General features: G+C 37.5%; 1 protein-coding gene across 3 annotated transcripts in view; it reads left to right on the forward strand.

Moving 5' to 3' along the window:
• The first annotated feature begins 3049 nt into the window (after window positions 1–3049).
• Window positions 3050–20293, forward strand: part of aifm3.S (apoptosis inducing factor, mitochondria associated 3 S homeolog) — a 49748-nt gene continuing 32504 nt past the window's right edge. For all 3 annotated transcript variants that reach the window (XM_018244259.2, XM_041580409.1, XM_018244260.2), the window contains exons 1-6: window positions 3050–3316; window positions 13220–13441; window positions 16034–16247; window positions 17426–17535; window positions 17967–18076; window positions 19812–19856. In XM_018244259.2, coding sequence (XP_018099748.1) covers window positions 13411–13441; window positions 16034–16247; window positions 17426–17535; window positions 17967–18076; window positions 19812–19856 — 510 coding nt within the window. In that variant the 5' untranslated portion in view covers window positions 3050–3316; window positions 13220–13410. The remainder of the gene's footprint in view (window positions 3317–13219; window positions 13442–16033; window positions 16248–17425; window positions 17536–17966; window positions 18077–19811; window positions 19857–20293) is intronic.

Below are 20293 nucleotides of genomic sequence, written 5' to 3' on the forward strand. Positions count from 1 at the left end.
ATTGCGCTCAAACTTGGCCCTACTCCTCTCTTTGCTATTACAACTTATGTCATGCTTTTAAATACACACAAAGACAAGGGGTTATTTGCATGACGGTATGATGTACAAGTTAGTGGACAGATAGGGGGTGACATGGGTTATGCCTATGTGTCTCCTCCTCCTTATGATCGCACTGCTGCCTAACACAGACAGAGCTGTTTTCATTGGAGCTGCCACAGGTGTCCATGCTCTAAAACAGGGCACAGGAGACAGTTTGGGATAAATAAAAAACAGAATAAAGTGGCCAATTGTGGCTGCATTTTCCACTTTGCACACTGCCTCCCATCCATTACATGGTATTTATCATTTCTTCAATTCTTAAGATATACAAACAGTGTTGTATACTATAATTAAAGATAAACTTCCTTTAGGATATTGTTATACTTAAGTTCATATTTTGGTCTGCTATTGTTTCAGTGTAAATTGCAAAAATCCATAATTTATAGATAATGTCCCAGAAGTTGCAGTTTATTTCTAATATCACAGTTGCTGCTAAATACAGTTATATTATGGGGTTTTAAGGAACAATCCATTTCTGGATCCTTATCTGTACTTCATTATTCGCCAAAATCTGTGTTTGGGTGCAGACTATATAACCAGCTCCAAAAACCTTTTATGGGTGCGGTATGCGGTATGGCAAATAATATGTAGAAAAAGCAGGGCCGACTGGCACTCAAATGGATCCACAGGACCAGAATAATTCAATGAAAAAAATAATTTTATTTATACAAAGTTAAAAATGTATATCTGCATCTCCATCCACCCTACGCGTTTCACACCCATCCAGGGTGCTTAGTCATGGGTTCATGAGAGAATTATTTTTTCATTGAATTATTCTGGTCCTGTGGATCCGTTTGAGTGCCGGTCGGCCTTGCTTTTTCTACATATTCTAAACCCTGTTATAACATATAAAACACAAAAAAACCTAATGATTTGGTCACAATTTCATTCGCCAGGTACCTTGAAGGATGGAGGAGCATATACTGTATATATATAACTTCATATATAGATTAAAAAGAACTTTTGTTGGACAAATAAAAAACAGCACAATTTGTAATAAAGATGACTCTGTTATAAACCATATCCTTTTGTTTTTTACTTGTTTTGCAGCAGAGCGACTTAGATAAATGTCTGTTTTATCCTTAATGTTGTAGCCAGGAGATTGTGATGAATAGACTTGATAAACTCTGCAGGAAATCCTTCTTCATTGAGAGCATGTTAGATTTCTAAATAAAGGAAACTAAGGAGACAATAATATTATTTATTAGAGTTCCATTTGCAAAAGCAGAGGAATGTGGGTATCAAGGAGAGTCATGCTTTTGAAAGGGACATTCAACTGACCAATTAGGGATTTAGGAAATCAGACCAAAGATTCCATGGTGCAAGGTAGCAGTAATAATCATTGCAGAGACATTGTTCTGCATGGCTTTTCTTGCTGATTAAAACACAAAGGGGAAAATTCACTTAAGGGTGAATTTTCTCCTGGGAAGGCTTTGCCACACTCTACTTCGTCAAGCGATAATTCGCTACCACTACACTAATTCACTAAAATGCAATATTGCATCTCTGCAGCCGAACGCTGGCGAAGTTTCGCTAGCGTTAATTCGTCATTGCGAGCATTTCATAGCGAACTTTGACTAACGTTGATTTCTGCCTAGCGAAACTTCTTTAACACACTTACACATAGGTGAATTTGAATAGAGCGGGTACATGTAGGTCGTATATATATATCTTTATTAGTGATGTTATTGCAAATGCTTGAAGTGGTCACTTGTTATTAAAAATGTCCAAGGAAGCAAAATACAGGTCTAAGCTGGTGAAGGAAACTCTGGTGAAAGGGGTTATGTTATGGCAAATTCACACTTGTGAATTTGCAGAATAACGATCATTAGCATGATCGAAAATTAGCCTGGCTAAAGGGTGCAAAACTTTGTTAGCGATGTACTATTTTTCTAGCGAATTGTCCTTTATGCCTGTTAGTAAATTGGTGATGTCCCTGTCTGGTGAATTTTTGCTAGCGACGGCCACTTCGCCCCTTTAGTAAATTTTCCCCACGGGCTCCAATCCATTATGGATTCTCTTTTCTAAAATGATTGCTTGTTAAAGCCAAGAAAGCTTCACACCATTCATCACAATAATCTCTGTTTTATTAGGGTACAGGTATAGGATCCCTTATCCGGAAACCCGATATCCAGAATGCTCCGAATTATGGCATGGCTGTCTCCCATAGACTCCATTTTATCCAAATAATCCAAATTTTTAAAAATGATTTCCTTTTTCTCTGTAATAATAAAACAGTAGCTTGTACTTGATCCCAACTAAGATAGAATTAATCTTTATTGGAAGCAAAACCAGCCTATTGGGTTTATTTAATGTTTAAATGAATTTATAGTAGACGTAAGGCATGAAGACCCAAATTCCGGAAAACCCCAGGTCCCTAGCATTCTGGATAAAAGGTCCCATACCTGTACTATGATAAGTACTATGATGAGTATTATCGTATGAGATGAAGAAAATAAATAAATCATGTTTAGAGTAAATACTTAATTTTTGTAACAACATTTTTTAAAACATTTCTATAAAAGCAAAATGTAAACACTACTTATAAATAGCATAAGTTTCCCTTTCCATGGGTCTATTACATCTCATATGCTGTAGATGTACCATTGCATGCAATTCTAATAACACTGCTGCAGAATGCATGGAATCACAGCTGTACGTGACTGCAGCTTTCACTCTAATTGAATGATCACAATGCAGCATAGTATAACTGATAAAAGTATAACTAATAAAACCGTCCTAATCTCCCTCTCTTGCTGATTAGAAGCTAGAGGTAGAAACGTGATCATTCATTTTTTTTATAAAGTGTGGCTGTCAAAAAGGTTCCATCCCACCAGAGTTACAGTTCAGTCATCCAAGGGATTTCTTATGTTGGAAGTGTAACCGGCCCAGGCTATTGACTCTAAGGTTCAGGCATGGGAGGGGACAGAGGGGTTGACAATTCTTGCTGCGCTTGCATCCTCACTTACTTCATCAATACTGCATGCAGCTGTAGGGAGCTGGCTGTGTTCCCTACTGCAAACCGAGGACAAGCATTTTCTCTGATACCAGCTCCACTTAGCCTTTTCTAAATACTCCTAACCCCTCTTTCCTACTGTTTCAAATACTCCAAGTGGAATACAATGTTAAGAATTTTCAGGTCATTCACTATTAGTCTTTGTGAGCAGTCTGCAGGATCCAGGCACTTCTCCCGGTAACATATTTGCTCTTTTCCAAGGTAAGCTGCTTCATAAAAGAAAAAAATATCCTGTCATTTCATAACTGTTGTCGACTTGCCAATTAAGAGAGAGAGTATCGCACGCGGACATATACAGGCAAGGTAGTCTATTTATTGACCTGTACTTGTCTTAATGCAGGCTTTGAGCGTGACAAAGTACAGGTGTTTGCAATATCCCAAATGGTACAGTGCTGGCTATAGTATTGTATGTAGTTTAGTGTCCATGTGATATATATATATATATATATATATATATATATATATATATATATATATATATATATATATATATATATATATATGTACTACAATTTTATACATAGATTAGCAACTCTTTGCTTCTGTCTTGATGCATTTACTCCAGTCCTGTGAATCAGTGCATGATTTATAATATATCATAAAGCTATCCTTCTCTTCCTTGTAAAATCAAAATCCAGTTTGGATTGCTAGCCTGTAATACTAGAATGTAGATAAAAACATCCCACATTTAGCTGCAGATTATGGAAAAATAGGTTGGTTTGGTTGTGATAAGAAACTCTTGATTTGCATGAACTGCTAGTTGTGTGGTCATAAATGTAAAAATGAGTATATTAACTTTTTATGGATATGTATATCAGTGCCTTGAGTTGTATCTAATTCTAGCACAGACATGAATCTGCCAGCAATACTGCATGTATTATATTATGTCCTGCAAAAGTTTTGGGGTTCTTCTTTGTGTCCAATGGGCCATCCTATGTGCAGTATTTTAGAGCTGTGTAAATTCCGCAAAAGGCAATTAACTGCACATATCTTAAGGCAAGAGTTAAGGCATGAGGTGCCCAAATGGTAAGTTGCAGATCCCAGCAGTCACAGAGTCCTATAAGATCATCCTTCTGAGAATTTTCTGGTTTAAAATAAAATGGCTGAGGAAATACAAAAATATTTTCTAATTTAGCAACAAGCAATGTTACACTTTTCATGGTATTCTAACACTATTTAGATCCTGCTGCTAGAAGGTCACAGCTTAGACTGGCAGTAAACTTGCCTGTGAAACGGCATATGTGCTTAAACTTCTCCACAGTGTGAAACAAAATACCTGAAGATACCTTTGTACTGGTTCTAGTGTGAATTGCCAGCGGCAAAACATTTGAACTGGGTAAATACAGGAAATTCTGTGTTTTCCAGCAGTTACATAATTAATATGTTTTACCACCAGTGTTTTGCATTGGATGTTTTGTCACATGAGCTGGAGCAGGCAACAAAATGCCCCATGTGCCATAACCCTAGTGAACACTGCCGAAAGGGCAAGTCTGAGTTTTCAGTTAATATATGCAGCACATCTGGTAGGAGTGGGTTTAGAGAATTGCAGGATGCATCTCTAACCTAGTCCTGCAACCATGTTATTTGTTTCCTATTTATTTCAATAGCTCTATGAGAGAGAACAATGTGGTTTTCAGTTTTTTTCAAGTTTAAAATCTTTCTTAAATCACAGTGGAAGCCCTAAACAGTCCTTTCTTTAAAAAAAAAAAAAAAAAGTCTGTGGTGCAGTCTTTTTGAAGACTCTGCTAAGGGCTAAAATCAGGACTAACCAGTTGTAAACAAGCTGAGCAAGACTCAATGATCAAGAAAATCCTGCTGCTTCTAGTAAGGTCTTATCCCCAAATTCAATCTTCTGGTTGATCTTTGACCCTGTTGTTATGACCCAGACTTTTTCTGAAACACAAATCTTTTCTGAAGAGGGTGATTCTTCTTGTAACTGTTCAGATTGAAAGAACCAGAAACAAACCAGGTCATGGTATATCTAGTATAGGTAAATCTAAAAACAACTGGACTTGCTGAGTAATCATTGAAGACATTTCACTACTCATCCGAGCAGCTTCTTCAATTCAACTGATGGTGTGTGAAGTTCTCGGCATATAAATTCTTCCACTAATCCAATCACAATGGCACATTGTAACTCTTCAAAGAGGTGACATCTGAAGAAATTCACAGAGGTGTTGATTCTGTGTAGCTACTGTGATAGAATTATCCAATGTTCGTAGAAACAGTGTGAACGCACTCACTAGCCCTTCTCTGTTAGATTACCTGGTGCACAGTCCTCTAGGAAGACGGCCCCCCCGAAATCCAACGGAAAGAAACAAAAGGAGGAACCGGCACACAGGAGCATGAGCAAACGGGGTTAACCTTAACCTTACGTGTTTATTAACATCAAATGTTGCTCAACGTTTCAGGGACACGCCATGATGTTAATAAACACATATTTGTATGCCATATCTGTATGTATATATTGAAGCCATGGATGCCCATGAAACCTAAAAATAGTAACGCTAAATACGTTGTTTCCATGGCAACCGTAGAACTAAACAATGTTAATAGGCAGTACTAGAGAGTACCATTTATCCTTCTAATTGTGTCCGAGATTTCTCTCTTCATAAAAAAGTTTTTATGTTATGGTTTAAGGAAAACAAAAAGAATTAAAAATCCCCCAAACTTTATGCTAATTTCGTGTTACACTAAAGCGGCGGGTTGCCATGGAGACGCGTGCGTTCCATGAGAGGGGAGAGGTGCGCATGCGCATCCATGGCCAGGACCCGTCCACAAAAGGCGCACTTGCGCAGTAGAAAGTTGTAAGACTTGAGGAAGTCGCATAGACGAAACGCGTCGGCTGAGCAGTGACGTCATCAGGGGGAGACTAGGAGCGCGTGTCCCACTAACAACGCCAGGCAATTAAACATCCAGAGTGGAACGCAGGACCGGAGAACCCCAAGACGAACTGTGTTATGCTTATTTTAAGCGCACATATGTGAGTGCAATCTGTATTTTTATCTTTTTATTATATTAAAGAAGTTTTTACACGATTTTAGCATATCTTTTTAGAGGTCTAAAGATAACCAGGATTGGGACAAAGAATCACATTACATGCTAGTGGCAAAACTAGACGTTTGTAAGTACCCATTACCCCACACAGGAGGTGGCCACGTATATTAGTAAAAAGGCACGGATAAAGGGCATTTAAATCCCTTGGTGGAATATATCAGATCACACCATATAGCAGCTGAACAAAGAGGTGCAAACCTTATTTGAAAATACTACACTATATTTTATTTTTTGTTTTTGGTGTCTATCCCTAAGCTTACAGCGCTGGTATATTCTTTGTACGAAGGAAAGGTTTTTTACATTGTGGTTGGTCTGAGGGAGAACAGATCCTTTACCGGCAAAGGGAGTGAACTGCAGAACCTTTGGATTCTATTTATTTCTCACATAAAGGATTATCCAATGTGTCATTGTAAGGTACCTGTAGCTGCAGCTTGTCCTCGTTCTGAGTATTTCCGGCGTCTGCCGCCCGCGTTCATTCGGACGCGCACGCGTCGCGATGGATGCGGGCGCGTTGACGCTGCGTCGTTACGTTTTGGCGCCAAACTTGTCCCTGTACCTGACCGACCCTCTGCCTGATTATCGATACGACTATCTTCTGCCTGCCTCTGACCTCGGCCTGTCCCTGACTATGTATTACTTGCTGCCTGCCTACTGACCCTCTGCCTGATATTCGACCACGCTTTCTGCAACTTGCACTCGTCTCATCGTGTCAAGTCCTGCGAGTTGTACACTAACAGCAGTTCTAACTGCTCTTCCTACTTGAGTCTCCAAAAGAGCCTGACAGTCATGCAACTCGTAGAAACAGGTGTTACTTGTGAGAGTTGCATGAATGGATGTGTGAAGGGTGTCATTAGAACTGCACCACAGGGCGGAATGTGTGGAAAATGATACAGAGTCCAAAGACAAAGAGCAAAAACACCTCAGAGGAGCTTTGAAAGCGTAGTAGGCGAAACATAGTCATCCCATATGTAGTTGGAGTGTCTGAGAAACTCAGGAGGATTTTCAACAAACACCACATCCCTGTGTTTTTCAAACCTAGCAACACACTGAGACAAAAACTGGTACACCCAAAGGATCCAACACCAAAAGAAAAACAAAAGCAATGTGGTATACGGAGTCCAGTGTAGCGAGGAGTGCACAGATCTATACATTGGGGAGACAAAACAACTGCTCACCAAGCGAATGGCTCAGCATAGGAGGGCGAACTCTACAGAGCAAAACTCAGCTGTCTTTCTACACCTAAAAGACAAGGGACACTCTTTTGAAGACAGCAAGGTCCAAATCTTGGATAAAGAAGACCACTGGTTTGAACAAGGCGTGAAAGAGACGATTCATGTCAAGGTGGAGAAACCATCCCTGAACAGAGGCGGGGGCCTTCGACACCACCTGTCTGCTACATACAATGCTGTTCTAAAATCTGTACCCTGGCGGATTCAGAACACTTCACACATCCATTCATGCAACTCTCACAAGTAACACCTCTTTCTAGGAGTTGCATGACACATTGGATAATCCTATCACAGTAACTACACAGAATCAACACCTCTGTGAGTTTCTTCAGATGTCACCTCTTTGAAGAGTTAGAATGTGCCATTGTGATTGGATTAGTGAAAGAGTTTATATGCCGAGAATTTCCCATACCAGTCAGTTGAACTGAAGAAGCTGCTCGGATGAGTAGTGAAACGTACCTTAGACTGAGGGATTACTCCCGAAATGCGTTAGGTTTCTACAGCAGTAACTCCAATAAACCCTATCCCAGAAGTGCCGTCTGCCTGTTGAGTTTTGTAATTTCCAGATTGCACTCTTTTTGCAATGTTCATGGCTGTTTAATAACACCATTAGTGCTAATTGGCAATACAAAAATAAAGATCTGAAGTGTAGGTAAGATTTGAATTGGGCAGCAGCCCAAAGCAATTGCTTGTATAAAATGCAAATGAGTTTGGGAACCTGAAGCTCATACTTTTGATTCAATGCAATTTTATTGAGTTTTCCATGTTTTCTTGTCACAATGTTTAATCTTATAAACAAACCTTCTTGGTATATAAAACAGTAAAATAGATAAATTGCATGGAAGGATGATTAAATTCTGATGTTGTTAAAAGTCTGAATAAAAAAGTACTCTTAACTCAGACCTGCTGAAAACATGTAAAAGAACATATAAAAGTCAATGGCAGATGAACCTTTAACAACTGGAAGATTTTGTGTGTTGCGCTCCAGAAAAATTGTAGCTTTCCGGAGATTTTACGAAAATATCATATTTTTGGGGTGCAAAATCTGAATGGATTTGGGTTTTTTAAGATTTTATTGTGACTTTTTCCACACAAGAAAAAATTGTGAAAATGAATTGTTAAATAGGGGGGAAAGTCAGTGCGGGTTTGGTCAGACTAGTTTTCACAGAATGGTGAGAACTTTTCGGATTTTGTTAAATAACTTCCTAAGTAATAACACAAGTAAAAGGGAAAACACAAACAGAAATTAAAGCATACATACAAGTAAATAATTTCTTCTCTAAAATACTTTTTTTAACAACATTTAACTTGGTGATCCCAAGGTTATGAAATTGTTATGATAAGTGTTATCATTAGAGCTTCACTATAGGGTCAGTAAATGTCTGGGGAGAATACCCTAAAAACTATATTCCACCCATGGATGCCAAATTTGCTGAAAGATAAGATGTTTATCCCTTCAGATACTGGTTAGTTTATCATTATAGAAGATCCAGTCCATTTTGGTTTTCACTAACTCAAAGTTAGTAAAAGGTGATTTTGCAAGCAAATAATATACATCGTGTCTCTAATATACATCATGTTTAGTGCAGAACTCACATCTTGTTTCAGATCTGTTACCCAAATTCATGCCTGATATAAACCATTCAGTGCTCTGACAGCAGTATATCCTTAATTACTTCTATTCCTTCTAACATTACCTCCTCTCTTGGGTAACTGTATAGTCTTACTCTAAGGAGCTTTCGCTTCACTTTTGACATTAGACAATTTAGTTATATAATTTGTGGGTCTTATATTTACATAAACACTTGTGAAGCTGGTACATATGAGGTTTCACTTCTCTTTTTCACTGGATGTAACTAAGGGCAGAGACACACACTCAGATTTCGGGAGATTAGTCGCCGAGTGACAAATCTCCTCTTCTTCAGGTACGACTAATCTCCCTGAACTGCCTTCCCGCCGGCTAGTATGTAAATCAGCGGCGGGATGGCGCTCGTTGCGCTTTGGAAAACGAAGTGCTCCGAGTGCCATCCAGCTGGCGATTTACAATTTTTATGCGCTTGCCAATTTTGAAGCGCAAAATTTTTTTTGACATAGTGGATTTTTTGTTGCCGAATTGTCGCCGCATGCGTGAAATTCGAAAATTCGGCGCAAATTATAAATTTATTTGCTAATCACTAGTCTTCATGTGTAAACCTTTCATTTACATTAGGGAATGTGCTGCTCCTCAATACAGCCACGCTCAGCATAAATATTGAAATTGCATAGTATTTCTGACCCAATATCTAATTATAGCAATGCCATACATCACTGAGCGGAATGGTTTAACATTCAAAATATGCTCACTTAAAGGTCTTCCATTTATTAGTATTTTTACTCATCATGAATACAAATCTACTGCATGCTGCAATACACAAGATGCCAACAGACTTTTTTTTCATTCACTTACCTACTACTTCCTGGTGGTCATGGCTTTGAAAATAGCAAAGCAAGTCACAGGTAAGCTGAGTATACATTATTATACAATATGTGTTATTATACATTATAATATGTTATACTTTTTTGGCTTTATTGCAGCCCCATTTAGCACAAGGCATATCACGACACCCACTGCTTGCATTGGTAAAAATGTACAATTTTAATGATATTGGTATTCTAGCCTCATGGTGAGTCAGAAAAATCTCACACTGTGATACACCACTGCTTACATTGGTAAAAAAGTAAATGTTAAATATATATTAATGGTACAGAAAAATCTGAGACTGTGATACCCTACCTTTTGCATTGGTAAAAAAAAAGTACATTTTAATGCACATCGGTGTATTTCCACTGAACTGCATAAAAAAACTGCATGTTTATTATTTATTCTTCTTCGATGTTTGATGTTTAATCATTGGGTCAGTACTTTAGTTTTATCAGCTTAATCTAATCTTTACTTAGCTATTGAACTATTAGGGGCTGCGTAGCTATGGAGAATCAAAGAGGATTAATATGCAAAAACAATGTACTTTTTAAAATGGATATTGATACATATGGTCAGTTATATAAAATACTCCTGAACATGCAGTAATAAAGAAAGGATTACATTTTAATTGTTAAAACTTGCAAGCCAACAGCCAAGTATCTTAATACTCTGATTCACTAGTTCATAGTACATAAATCATCAGGAAAGGGGACGATGCGCAACCTACTTTAACAATGCATGTTGATTTCCTAGTTTCTTGCCATTGTATTTCTGGAGACTGAGAATGTTCTCCCTTGCCCATCATTTCTAACATTCCCGTTTCCTTCATTTGTTGCTACACAATTTTAGGCTATTGTTAAACAATGCTCAGTAGCAGCTTATCTACACTGGTGTGGTTTATCTAATTTTGTTACAAGCAAACAATGGTAAGGAGAGAGAGAAATATCAGTAGGCCACATCTATGGTGATTTAATTGTCTTAGTAGATTTTTTTGTCTGCTGTAAAAACCTTGAAACTGTCCAGAAAATAACGGTTCTGAAGTGTAACACAGGGTGATGAAAGGTTTAACTACGAAATGTCTTTCCAGTATCTTTTTTATTTTATATATGTTTTTGTAAACTGTTTTTATATTACATATTTGCTTAAAAGATAACTAGAAGAGTACTGTAAGGGCAGAGACACACATGGAGATTTGGGGATATTTAGTCGCCCGGACGACTTCGGAAAAAAACAAAGTGCTCCGAGTGCCATCCCACCAGTGATTTAAATTCTAGCCGGCAGGGAGGCAGTTCGGGGAGATTAGCCGCCTGAAGAAGAGGTGATTTGTCGATGGGCGAATAATCTCCCCGAATCTCCACGTGTCTCTGCCCTTATAGTACTCTTCTAGTTATCTTTTAAGCAAATATGCAATAAAACAACACTTTACAAAAACATATATAAAATGAAAAAGATACTGGAAAGACATCACACTGTGTTACACTTTAGAACCATGGTGATGTCACCAAACAAGCGGATCTCTCCCCGATATGACCACATTGAAGTGGGCGATATCGGGCTGATCCAATCGTGGGCCCTAGGGCCCAACAATCATCATAATGCATGCGGTCGATCGCATCACGGGGCCGCATACACGCACAGATGTGGCCGCGATTCGCCAGGATTTTTTAACCTATCTGATAGAGATCTGCCTGACTTTCGGCCAGATATCGATCGGGAAAGCCCGTCGGATGGTCCCACACATGGGCCAATAAGCTGCCGACTCGGTTTTCCGGAGCTTTTATCATGTATGGGGGGCCTTAAAAGACTATCTTGAAAATTCACTGCAGAACTGGATCAGACTCTTTACTATCCAAACACTGTTTAAAATGTTTTGATTTCCAAAATATACCCAGTCACATTTGGGAGTTCAGTTAGCCCCACACTGCATACACCTCTTGTCACCTATCCAATTAAAATATCTTATTCATAAAATTTGCCCGGTCGTGAAGCAGTCTAGATTACAGAAGTGAAAACATTACTGCTAACAATCTGTGCAAAAGGATAAATCAAATCTTGTACACAGTGCTAACAATCAAATTCACAGTTTGTATACAAGGTACCTAACTTACTGTACATAACCACTATTAGGTATGGCTGCAACATACAAGCAATAAAGTTGGTTGTTTCCGTTAAGTACTTGGTAGGAATTGAAGGTCCTATTTTCTCTTGATATATCCTTTCTAAATATGATAGAAATCATATAATAAGTCGTAGTACCTATTTTATAAATGTGTTTTTTCTTTTTGTAAACTCAAGGCAGATTATTTATCAAAGTCCGAATTTATATCATGTTCCGCCAAAAACTCATATTACATCCGCACGTGCTTTTTACGCTTATTTATTATTAGATTTTCCCAAAAATGTGGTTTGCAGGAAAAAATCAGAATTTCACGATTTTGCTTGGATTTTTCAATTTTCCACCCAAAAAGATTTTGTATGCTTTTTTCCTGAAAACTCCGAAATCTTCGGGGTATTGCACGAAACACAGAACACATCAAAAAATCATTGGGACTTCTCCCATTGACTTACTGTATATGCAACCTCGACAGGTCCCGAGATGCCGTTTTTTCTGATTCTGACTTTTCCATCCTCAGGGGTATGATAAATTCAGAAAAATTCGTGATTTTTATAAAAGTCCGATTTTATGCTAAAAAAAATCACAAATTTTTCAGGATTTTTGCATTCGGAGTTTAATAAATAACCCCCTAGGTGTTGGACCAGCGCTCCTGTACTTAACAACATGGGCTCCTTCATAAATTACTGGTGAAAGTAAGCAAATAATTTAATATTTGCTGGGCAAGCTACTTACAGTAAGTAGTTTGCAGCCAATGTTCAAACACTGGGCCAGATTCAGTTCAGTGAGAAAATGTTTTCCAGCTGAATTGAACCTCGCCCATTGTGTGTACGCTCTTAAGTGAGTTATGAACCAGTAAACGCAAATAATTGTGGAAAGTAAAAACATTGTTACACATACAAAAAGTACAATTTGCTTGGCCCTAAGCTGAAAATGAAAAAGCGGAAAATTGTAGGTTGCATTTGGCTGCTCAATGTATGGCAATGGTACATCTGAAAATCACAATCACATCTATAACTGACCCAATCTGTATATGGAATAATTTGTTATGTAATTGTCATCTCTTTGATAGGCACAGACGACTGCTTCAAAACTCACGGCCATTTCAATGCAGCAGCTACCTGAATTATTATAATGTTGTTTTGATTTATGCTTCTATGCACTGCTAGATCTTGGGCAATATAATTCTAATCATCTATCAATTGGTTGCTTGCCAGCACTTATTGTGGGTTCTGTCTATATAGGGAATAAAGAAAGCTTGCGCAATGACAACAGTGACTCTTTCACTCACGTTGATGTCTCAGATTTCCTGCAATCAATATGATCTTTTATAATCTCTGCTCAATTAAAATATGGCTTAGCATCCCCCATGAGATCCATGTGTGGGGGATCTTTGGTTTTTCTGGATTTCCTAGTTTCATGCGTTTAACTCAACATGGGAGGATGCTTCTCCAAGCCCAAACCAGGTGAGTTACTGTAATCACTAGAGCCACAAATGCCACGTCTCACTGCTGTACATAAAGAATGAGGTCAGACATGGAAACTCTGGGTTGACTGCTGGAAGGAATTTTAATTCCAAACTCTCGCAGAGAGGATTAAAAAGTGCGATAAATTACAATTAATCCTGGAAAAATTATGCTTTTCTTTCTTGTACAGTATATTCTGCTGCAAAGAACACAGAAGCTCCTATAATAATAAGCTTTGACAGATATTTTCTGTACTAGGCAAGGCCATGCAATAATTTAAAATCTTATCACTCTTGGGTGCACTTGACTAGGAGGTATTTCTAGATCCGCTTTGTTTTGGCAGCTGAGTCAAAGCAATGAGTGTACTGAAATCATTTTAATTGGGCTAATTCTTAAGAACTTTTTGCTACTTGGCAGTTCAAAGACTTATAGAAAAAGCTGATTTTGTAAAGACTCTCAATTGATTTTCCACAGGCAAAGCCTTCAGGGCTCATATTTAAAACCCTCAAAATATTATGTTTCCAGTTTTAATATTGTATTAAAGTGCTTAACCATTTTAATTGGGATTAAGGCTCATTCATGTGTTTAGCTCTAGAGGGATCCCCAACCTTTTGAAGTCGTGAGCAACATTCAGAAGTAAAAGGATTTGGAAAGCAACACTAGCGTGAAAAATGTTCTTGGGGTGCCAAATAAGTGCTGTGATTGGCCATTTGGTAGCACCCATATGGATTGTCAACCTACATTGAGACTCTGTTTGGCAGTACACATGGTTTTTATACAACCTATACTTGCCTCCAAGCCTAGAATTCAAAAATAAGCACCTGCTTTGAAGCCACTGGGAGCAACATCCAAGGAGTTGGAGAGCAACATGTTGCTCACGAGCTACTGGTTGGGGATCACTGCATCTAGCTCAATCAGATTAAAATGGTATTCATTCCTAAGGGTGATAAAAGTAAAAACATAAATGTATTTAATAAGCAGAACATTTGTTATTTTTCTGCAGCAATTAAATAGTAGTACAAAATGACCAAATCTTAGAGAAAACCCAAAAGGATATTATGGCTGGTTTCAATAGAGATGACTCTAGTTCAAGGCAGTTCTAGGGGAGTCTGAAAAAAATATAGTGATCTAGAGTTGAGGCTCGTTGTTTGGTTCTCATGGGGTGATTCATACAGGTGCTTACTTACCTTTGCTTTCTTTCTAACATTCTTTGAAATCTCCTCTATGATTCTGGATCATATTATTTCCCAAACAATTCTTAACTGTGTTCTGCACATTATTTAATTCTCCTTTTTGCCTGTACTACAAACTTAGCAGTATGTTCCCCAGGGGAGTTTGCCAATCCAGTTATCTTAAAGTACAGAACCCAAGTACCAGAGGCTTGAACGCAAATGGAAAGATAGCTGTTCTGCGTATTTTATGAAGAGGGAGAGGGCAATGAAGAGGATGAGGAGAGTAATGAGAGAATACAGACAGAAATTGTGAGGAAAAGAGTGCGCAGGGATGTAGAAGAGACAATACAGAATTATAAATGGAGAAAATATAAAGAATATAACAGAAGATAAAGAGGGAAGGTTAGTGCATAGAAAGTCTGTAATGTCTAGACATGGGTACAATATTTAGCACTAGTCTCTTCTTATATTGTTTTTTATAGACAGTCATTTGGCAATCTGAATCCATTTAACTTCCCCATACCACTTGTCATTAAAGGAACAGTAACACCAAAAAATAAAGTCTTTTGAAGTAATTGCTTCAGAAACTCTACAATAGTTTAAATAAACAAGCTGCTGTGTATCTATGGGCGCAAGCTGAAAAAGGAGAGAATGCACAGTGCTTGAATGGCTGCCCCCATGGCTACATAGAAGCTTGTTTATATAAACGATAGATGTGTTTCTGAAGCAAACACACCAGTTTTACTAGTGCAGGGAAATAGTGCATAATATTGTCATTCCTTTAAGACACTTTCAGTTTTTGGTGTTACTGTTCCTTTAATGGTGCGGTGACTTTACCCCTCTAGCAGCATCTGCATCCAAGGCAAATGTTGTACTGACATTCTCCTGTTTCTAGTTCCCATTGTTAACAATAACAAAAACTCTGGAGCCCATCTCTTGACATAGTCACTATCCTCTCCTCTAAAACAATAGTTCCAATATACTGTTATTTATATTTGCCAAAATGGGGTTAAATAATAAAACTCGGTTTAAGGGTAATCACCCTTAGAAGTTACATTATTATTTAGATTAGTATAAATGTATATGCAGCTCAGATATCAAGATGTACAGTATGAAAATGGCATTATCTATCCAATCTAGAACAGATATTTATAAATATATATGATTATGCGTAATTGACACTATGCATCTCAGTTGCAGAATCCTTTGAGCTAATATATTTTTGCTGTTTCTTAAACACTTTAATTAATTTAAAATTATGATGTTATTTTAGTATTATTTTTTACACCCCTTTATAAATATGCCCCTGCTTTCTTGATGGCTACCATTGTGTTCTACCTTGTGTGTTGAACTTGTGCATTTAGCTATTTACTATTCAGCAATGCTTAGACCAAGTCATGAACCATGTACTTTTTTGCAGTTGAGGTAAAAGTTGAGGTTGTTCTGCCTGAGAAGGAAAGAGAAAAAGAAGAGATGTCTCCAAATGGCAAAGCCAGCCCTCTTGCCTACAAGGCCAATGGAACAACTAGGTTATATCACCACGAGGAGAGGCCAATAGTCCTTAATCCCTACACAAATCCAAAGGATGTCGTGGAAGCCTCAGTGTGTCATGTGAAGGACCTAGAAAATGGACAGTATGTACATAGATAGATAACGTAGAATATAGAGGGTGGGATCTGTGAAGAACTTATGCAATTTGAGAGATGTGGGGAATTCTCAAGGTTTGTTACTTAGCATGCTCCTACTATTACTCGAATAGTTACTATTACCTAAATACTTACTTAAGGAAAGGTCACTTTTGTACTTGCTGTTAACAATGATTCCAGGTAAAGGTGTTCTACCATGTTAACCAGTCAAAAAGTTGTACTATAAAACTTTTGATATGAAACATGACAAATGTCAATGTAAATGTGATACTTTTATTGGGAGTTCTGTAATGATAATCACATCACTATTTCAGAATATTTCAGTTTGTTTTTTTAAAGGTGGTTTCAGAGCTATCTAACAAGCTTTGAGAAAGGAACTGATATCTTCTAAAACGCTTGCTGTGATTATCATCTTAGTTAACCAATAAAGGTATCACATTTTGGGTAGTGCCTCAAACTCTGGGTGAGTCACATTGTAGATGGCTCGAAAGCATTTTGTCGGGGGATTAGTCGCCCGAAGAAGAGGAGATTTTTCGCTGGGCGACTAATAATGCCAGAGTGCTACATGTGCCACCACCCATATTCCACTTTTATTATGTTTCATATCAAGGGGTTAGTTATTGAAGTACACATCTAAAAAAACTATAAAAATTTGAGTTTTTTTTAGCTAGAAAATATAAGTTTTTAGTGGAAAAAAAACACTAAATTTTTAGTTTTTTATACCCCAAGGATGGAAAAAGTCAGAATCCGAAAATACTCCATTGCAGACCTGCTGAGGTTGTAAATAATCCAAAAAACTGTATGATTTGGATTTTTGTTTCATTTTAATTTTATTGAGTTTTTAACCAATCTAATGAAATCAAGCCATTGTAATAATAAATACGGTCCAATTGTGGATTTTAGTTTGGGCGGACTTTTTTTTATTTAAATACTCGGATTTTGATAAATTAGGCCCCAAATGTTTTAGCCTAGAACTAAACAATAGTCCTGGCATGAAATGGCACACTTGGACCTCAGTAATAAGAAAGTCAATGATTTTGCTTTATCAGCAACAATATTTGTATTCTGCGTTATTTTGTGTTTTTATATGTTAAAATGTGTTTTATTTCACTGTGCATTGAAGAACACTGGGAATATTGAATCTTTCTTTGTGTTTTTCCCAACAGAATGCGAGAGGTTGATCTAGGATGTGGCAAAGCTTTGCTGGTTAAACAGAATGGAGAATACTATGCAATGGGACACAAGTGCCCTCACTATGGAGCACCACTAGTGAAAGGTATGGCCTTTGTAGGACCTTCATGCTAATCACAAATCCAATGAGCAACTGGAAATGCATGTTTAAAATGTTACCATAGCCTTCCTCTAATGATAATGGAAAAGCAAATTATACAGTATGAATAACAAGAGAAGCAATCTGATTCAATACAAGTTTTAACCCTTGCAAGAGGTTTGCTTTCCTGAATCATGTCCATTCTCAGTATGATCATCCTCTCATTCAGCTCTAGCTACAGACAAATCACTTTCCATATAATGCACATGTCAGCAAGGCATGGTATAAATGTATATGTGCTTGTCTGGCTACTTATTTATGCACAATTCAGAGAGGTTAGTGTAGGGTAATATACAAATTCTAATATTCTACTCAATTGACACATCTGTTCTCCAAACGCAGTAAACCCACAATTGAATTAGCTTTTGTGCACACAGGTGTGCTCTCTAAAGGTCGAGTGCGATGCCCATGGCATGGTGCATGCTTTAATATCGCAACGGGTGACATCGAGGATTTCCCGGGATTGGATGGTCTTCCGAAATTTCAGGTACTCATCTGACTCGTGCAAAAAACTTCAGCAAACAGCAGGTTGATTTATGAAACTGTAGCTTTCATTATCTATGATGATGAACAATAGGCCTGTGCCAGATTACAGGTATAGGATCCCTTATCCAGAAAGCTCCGAATTACGGAATGGCTGTCTCCCATAGAATTTTTAAAAATGATTTCCTTTTTCTCTGTAATAATAAACCAGTAGCTTGTACTTGATCCCACCTAAGATATAATTAATCCTTATTGGAGTAAAACCAGCCTGTTGGGTTTATTTAATGTTTAAATGAATTTATAGTAGACTTAAGGCATGAAGACCCAAATTACGGAAAGATCCGTTATCTGGAAAACCCCAGGTCCCGAGCATTCTGGATAACAGGTCCCATACCTGTATTAGGATTACTGAAAGCAAAGAAGTGATACAGTATGCTAACTAATGACGTTATGAAAAGGTCAACAAACTCAATAGTATTTCCCTTTGGTGTTTACCTAATGGAAGTATTAATGTATGGATATATTTTTATGGCTTCTCACTTGTTATCTCAGACATTACCTATATCGGCCTCCAACAACCTATTTGCTTTTCCCAAATCTCTCTTACAATAAACAGACAAAACGCAAGAGCCCATTTACAAATGCAAGTGCAAACCACTAAAATGGTCATAAAACTGAGTGTGCAATTCACAAAGGTATTTATGCTTATACAAGCTCCTAGCAACACAACCATTTACATAGGAGAGACATCATGCTTAGGTGCCGGGTATATTTGCTCCTTCTGCACAGAAAGACTGTGTGGCTGGAAACCAGTCGGATTTCTTGAACATTGTAAGCAGGGCTGTCTAAGGTAGTGAACTTAACCAAACCATTTAGCTTTATAATGAAGAGAAGAAAAATGTACAATGGAAAATAGATTATTTTAAGGAATTCTAAAATTCTCTTTATGGCATGACTTTACATCACCTTTATGATACCTAAGATAAAACTTTAAGATAAACCTTGTTTATTATCAATGCTCATCAATCATTTACTTCTGTCAGATAGAAGTAACTGTATATTAATTGCACTGAGAACATTTACCTATGCATATACACATATATGGGGTGCTGTCATTTGAATTTTGCAAACCTAATAATATCCCATCCTCAATATTAAAGGGTAAATCAACCCCCAAAAATTTGCCAAATAAAAGGAAACATAATTCTAAGCAACTTTGCAGTGTACATTTGTTTAAAACTTCAGGGCTTTTAAAGTTATATGTAAAAACAATTGCTACTGAAAACAGCCCCTGCTTAACTCCTGGTTGTTACTTTTTAAGTAATATTGCAAACGTCCAGCAAAGACAGGTCTGTTATTCAGCTGCCTTGTCTTATATTGTATCAACAGTTTGAGCCTCCAGGTCAGAGAACAGAAAGGGACAGACAAACACTGGTTTAAAATAGAAAATAATAATAGAAAATAGAATAGAAAATTTGTAATAAATGTATTTTGGAAAGTTGCTTAGAATTCTCTTATTAGCAAAAACTTTTTTTTTTGGTTAACATTTCTTTAGTGTTCCCTTAGTGGTCATTAATAGATAGTGTTGCTTCTGTCATTGAATGAGGAGGATTTACTCACAAGTGCAAGGAGGTTGTAAGCAAGTACCTTTTATGAATGGATGATTTGCACCTTCACTTGCTTGAAAATGAGCCTTGCATTTCCTCATCTCTAACAAAACGGTTTTCTTTCTAATGTAGGTCAAAATTGAGAAAGAGAGAGTGTATATTCGGGCAAGTAAACAGGTAAGCGGACAATTTATTAGCTTCATCTGGAATTTCTTTTCTGTCATTGCACACAAGGCATTGGAATAAGCCTCCCTGATAGATAATTACTACAGGTATGGGACCTGTTATCCAGAATGCTTGGGACCTGGGGCTTTTCAGATAACACATCTTTCTGTAATTTGGATCCCCATACCTTAAAGGGATACTGTCATGGGAAGAAAAACGTTTTTCATAATGAATCAGTTAATAGTGCTGCTCCAGCAGAATTCTGCACTGAAATCCATTTCTCAAAAGAGCAAACAGGTTTTTTTATATTCAATTTTGAAATCTGACATGGGGCTAGACATATTGTCAATTTCCCAGCTGCCCCAAGTCATGTGACTTGTGCTCTGATAAACTTCAATCACTCTTTACTGCTGTACTGCAAATTGGAGTAATATCACCCCCTCCCCCCC

Source organism: Xenopus laevis, chromosome 1S, assembly GCF_017654675.1.
Source record: "Xenopus laevis strain J_2021 chromosome 1S, Xenopus_laevis_v10.1, whole genome shotgun sequence".
Classification (NCBI taxonomy): Eukaryota; Metazoa; Chordata; class Amphibia; order Anura; family Pipidae; genus Xenopus; species Xenopus laevis.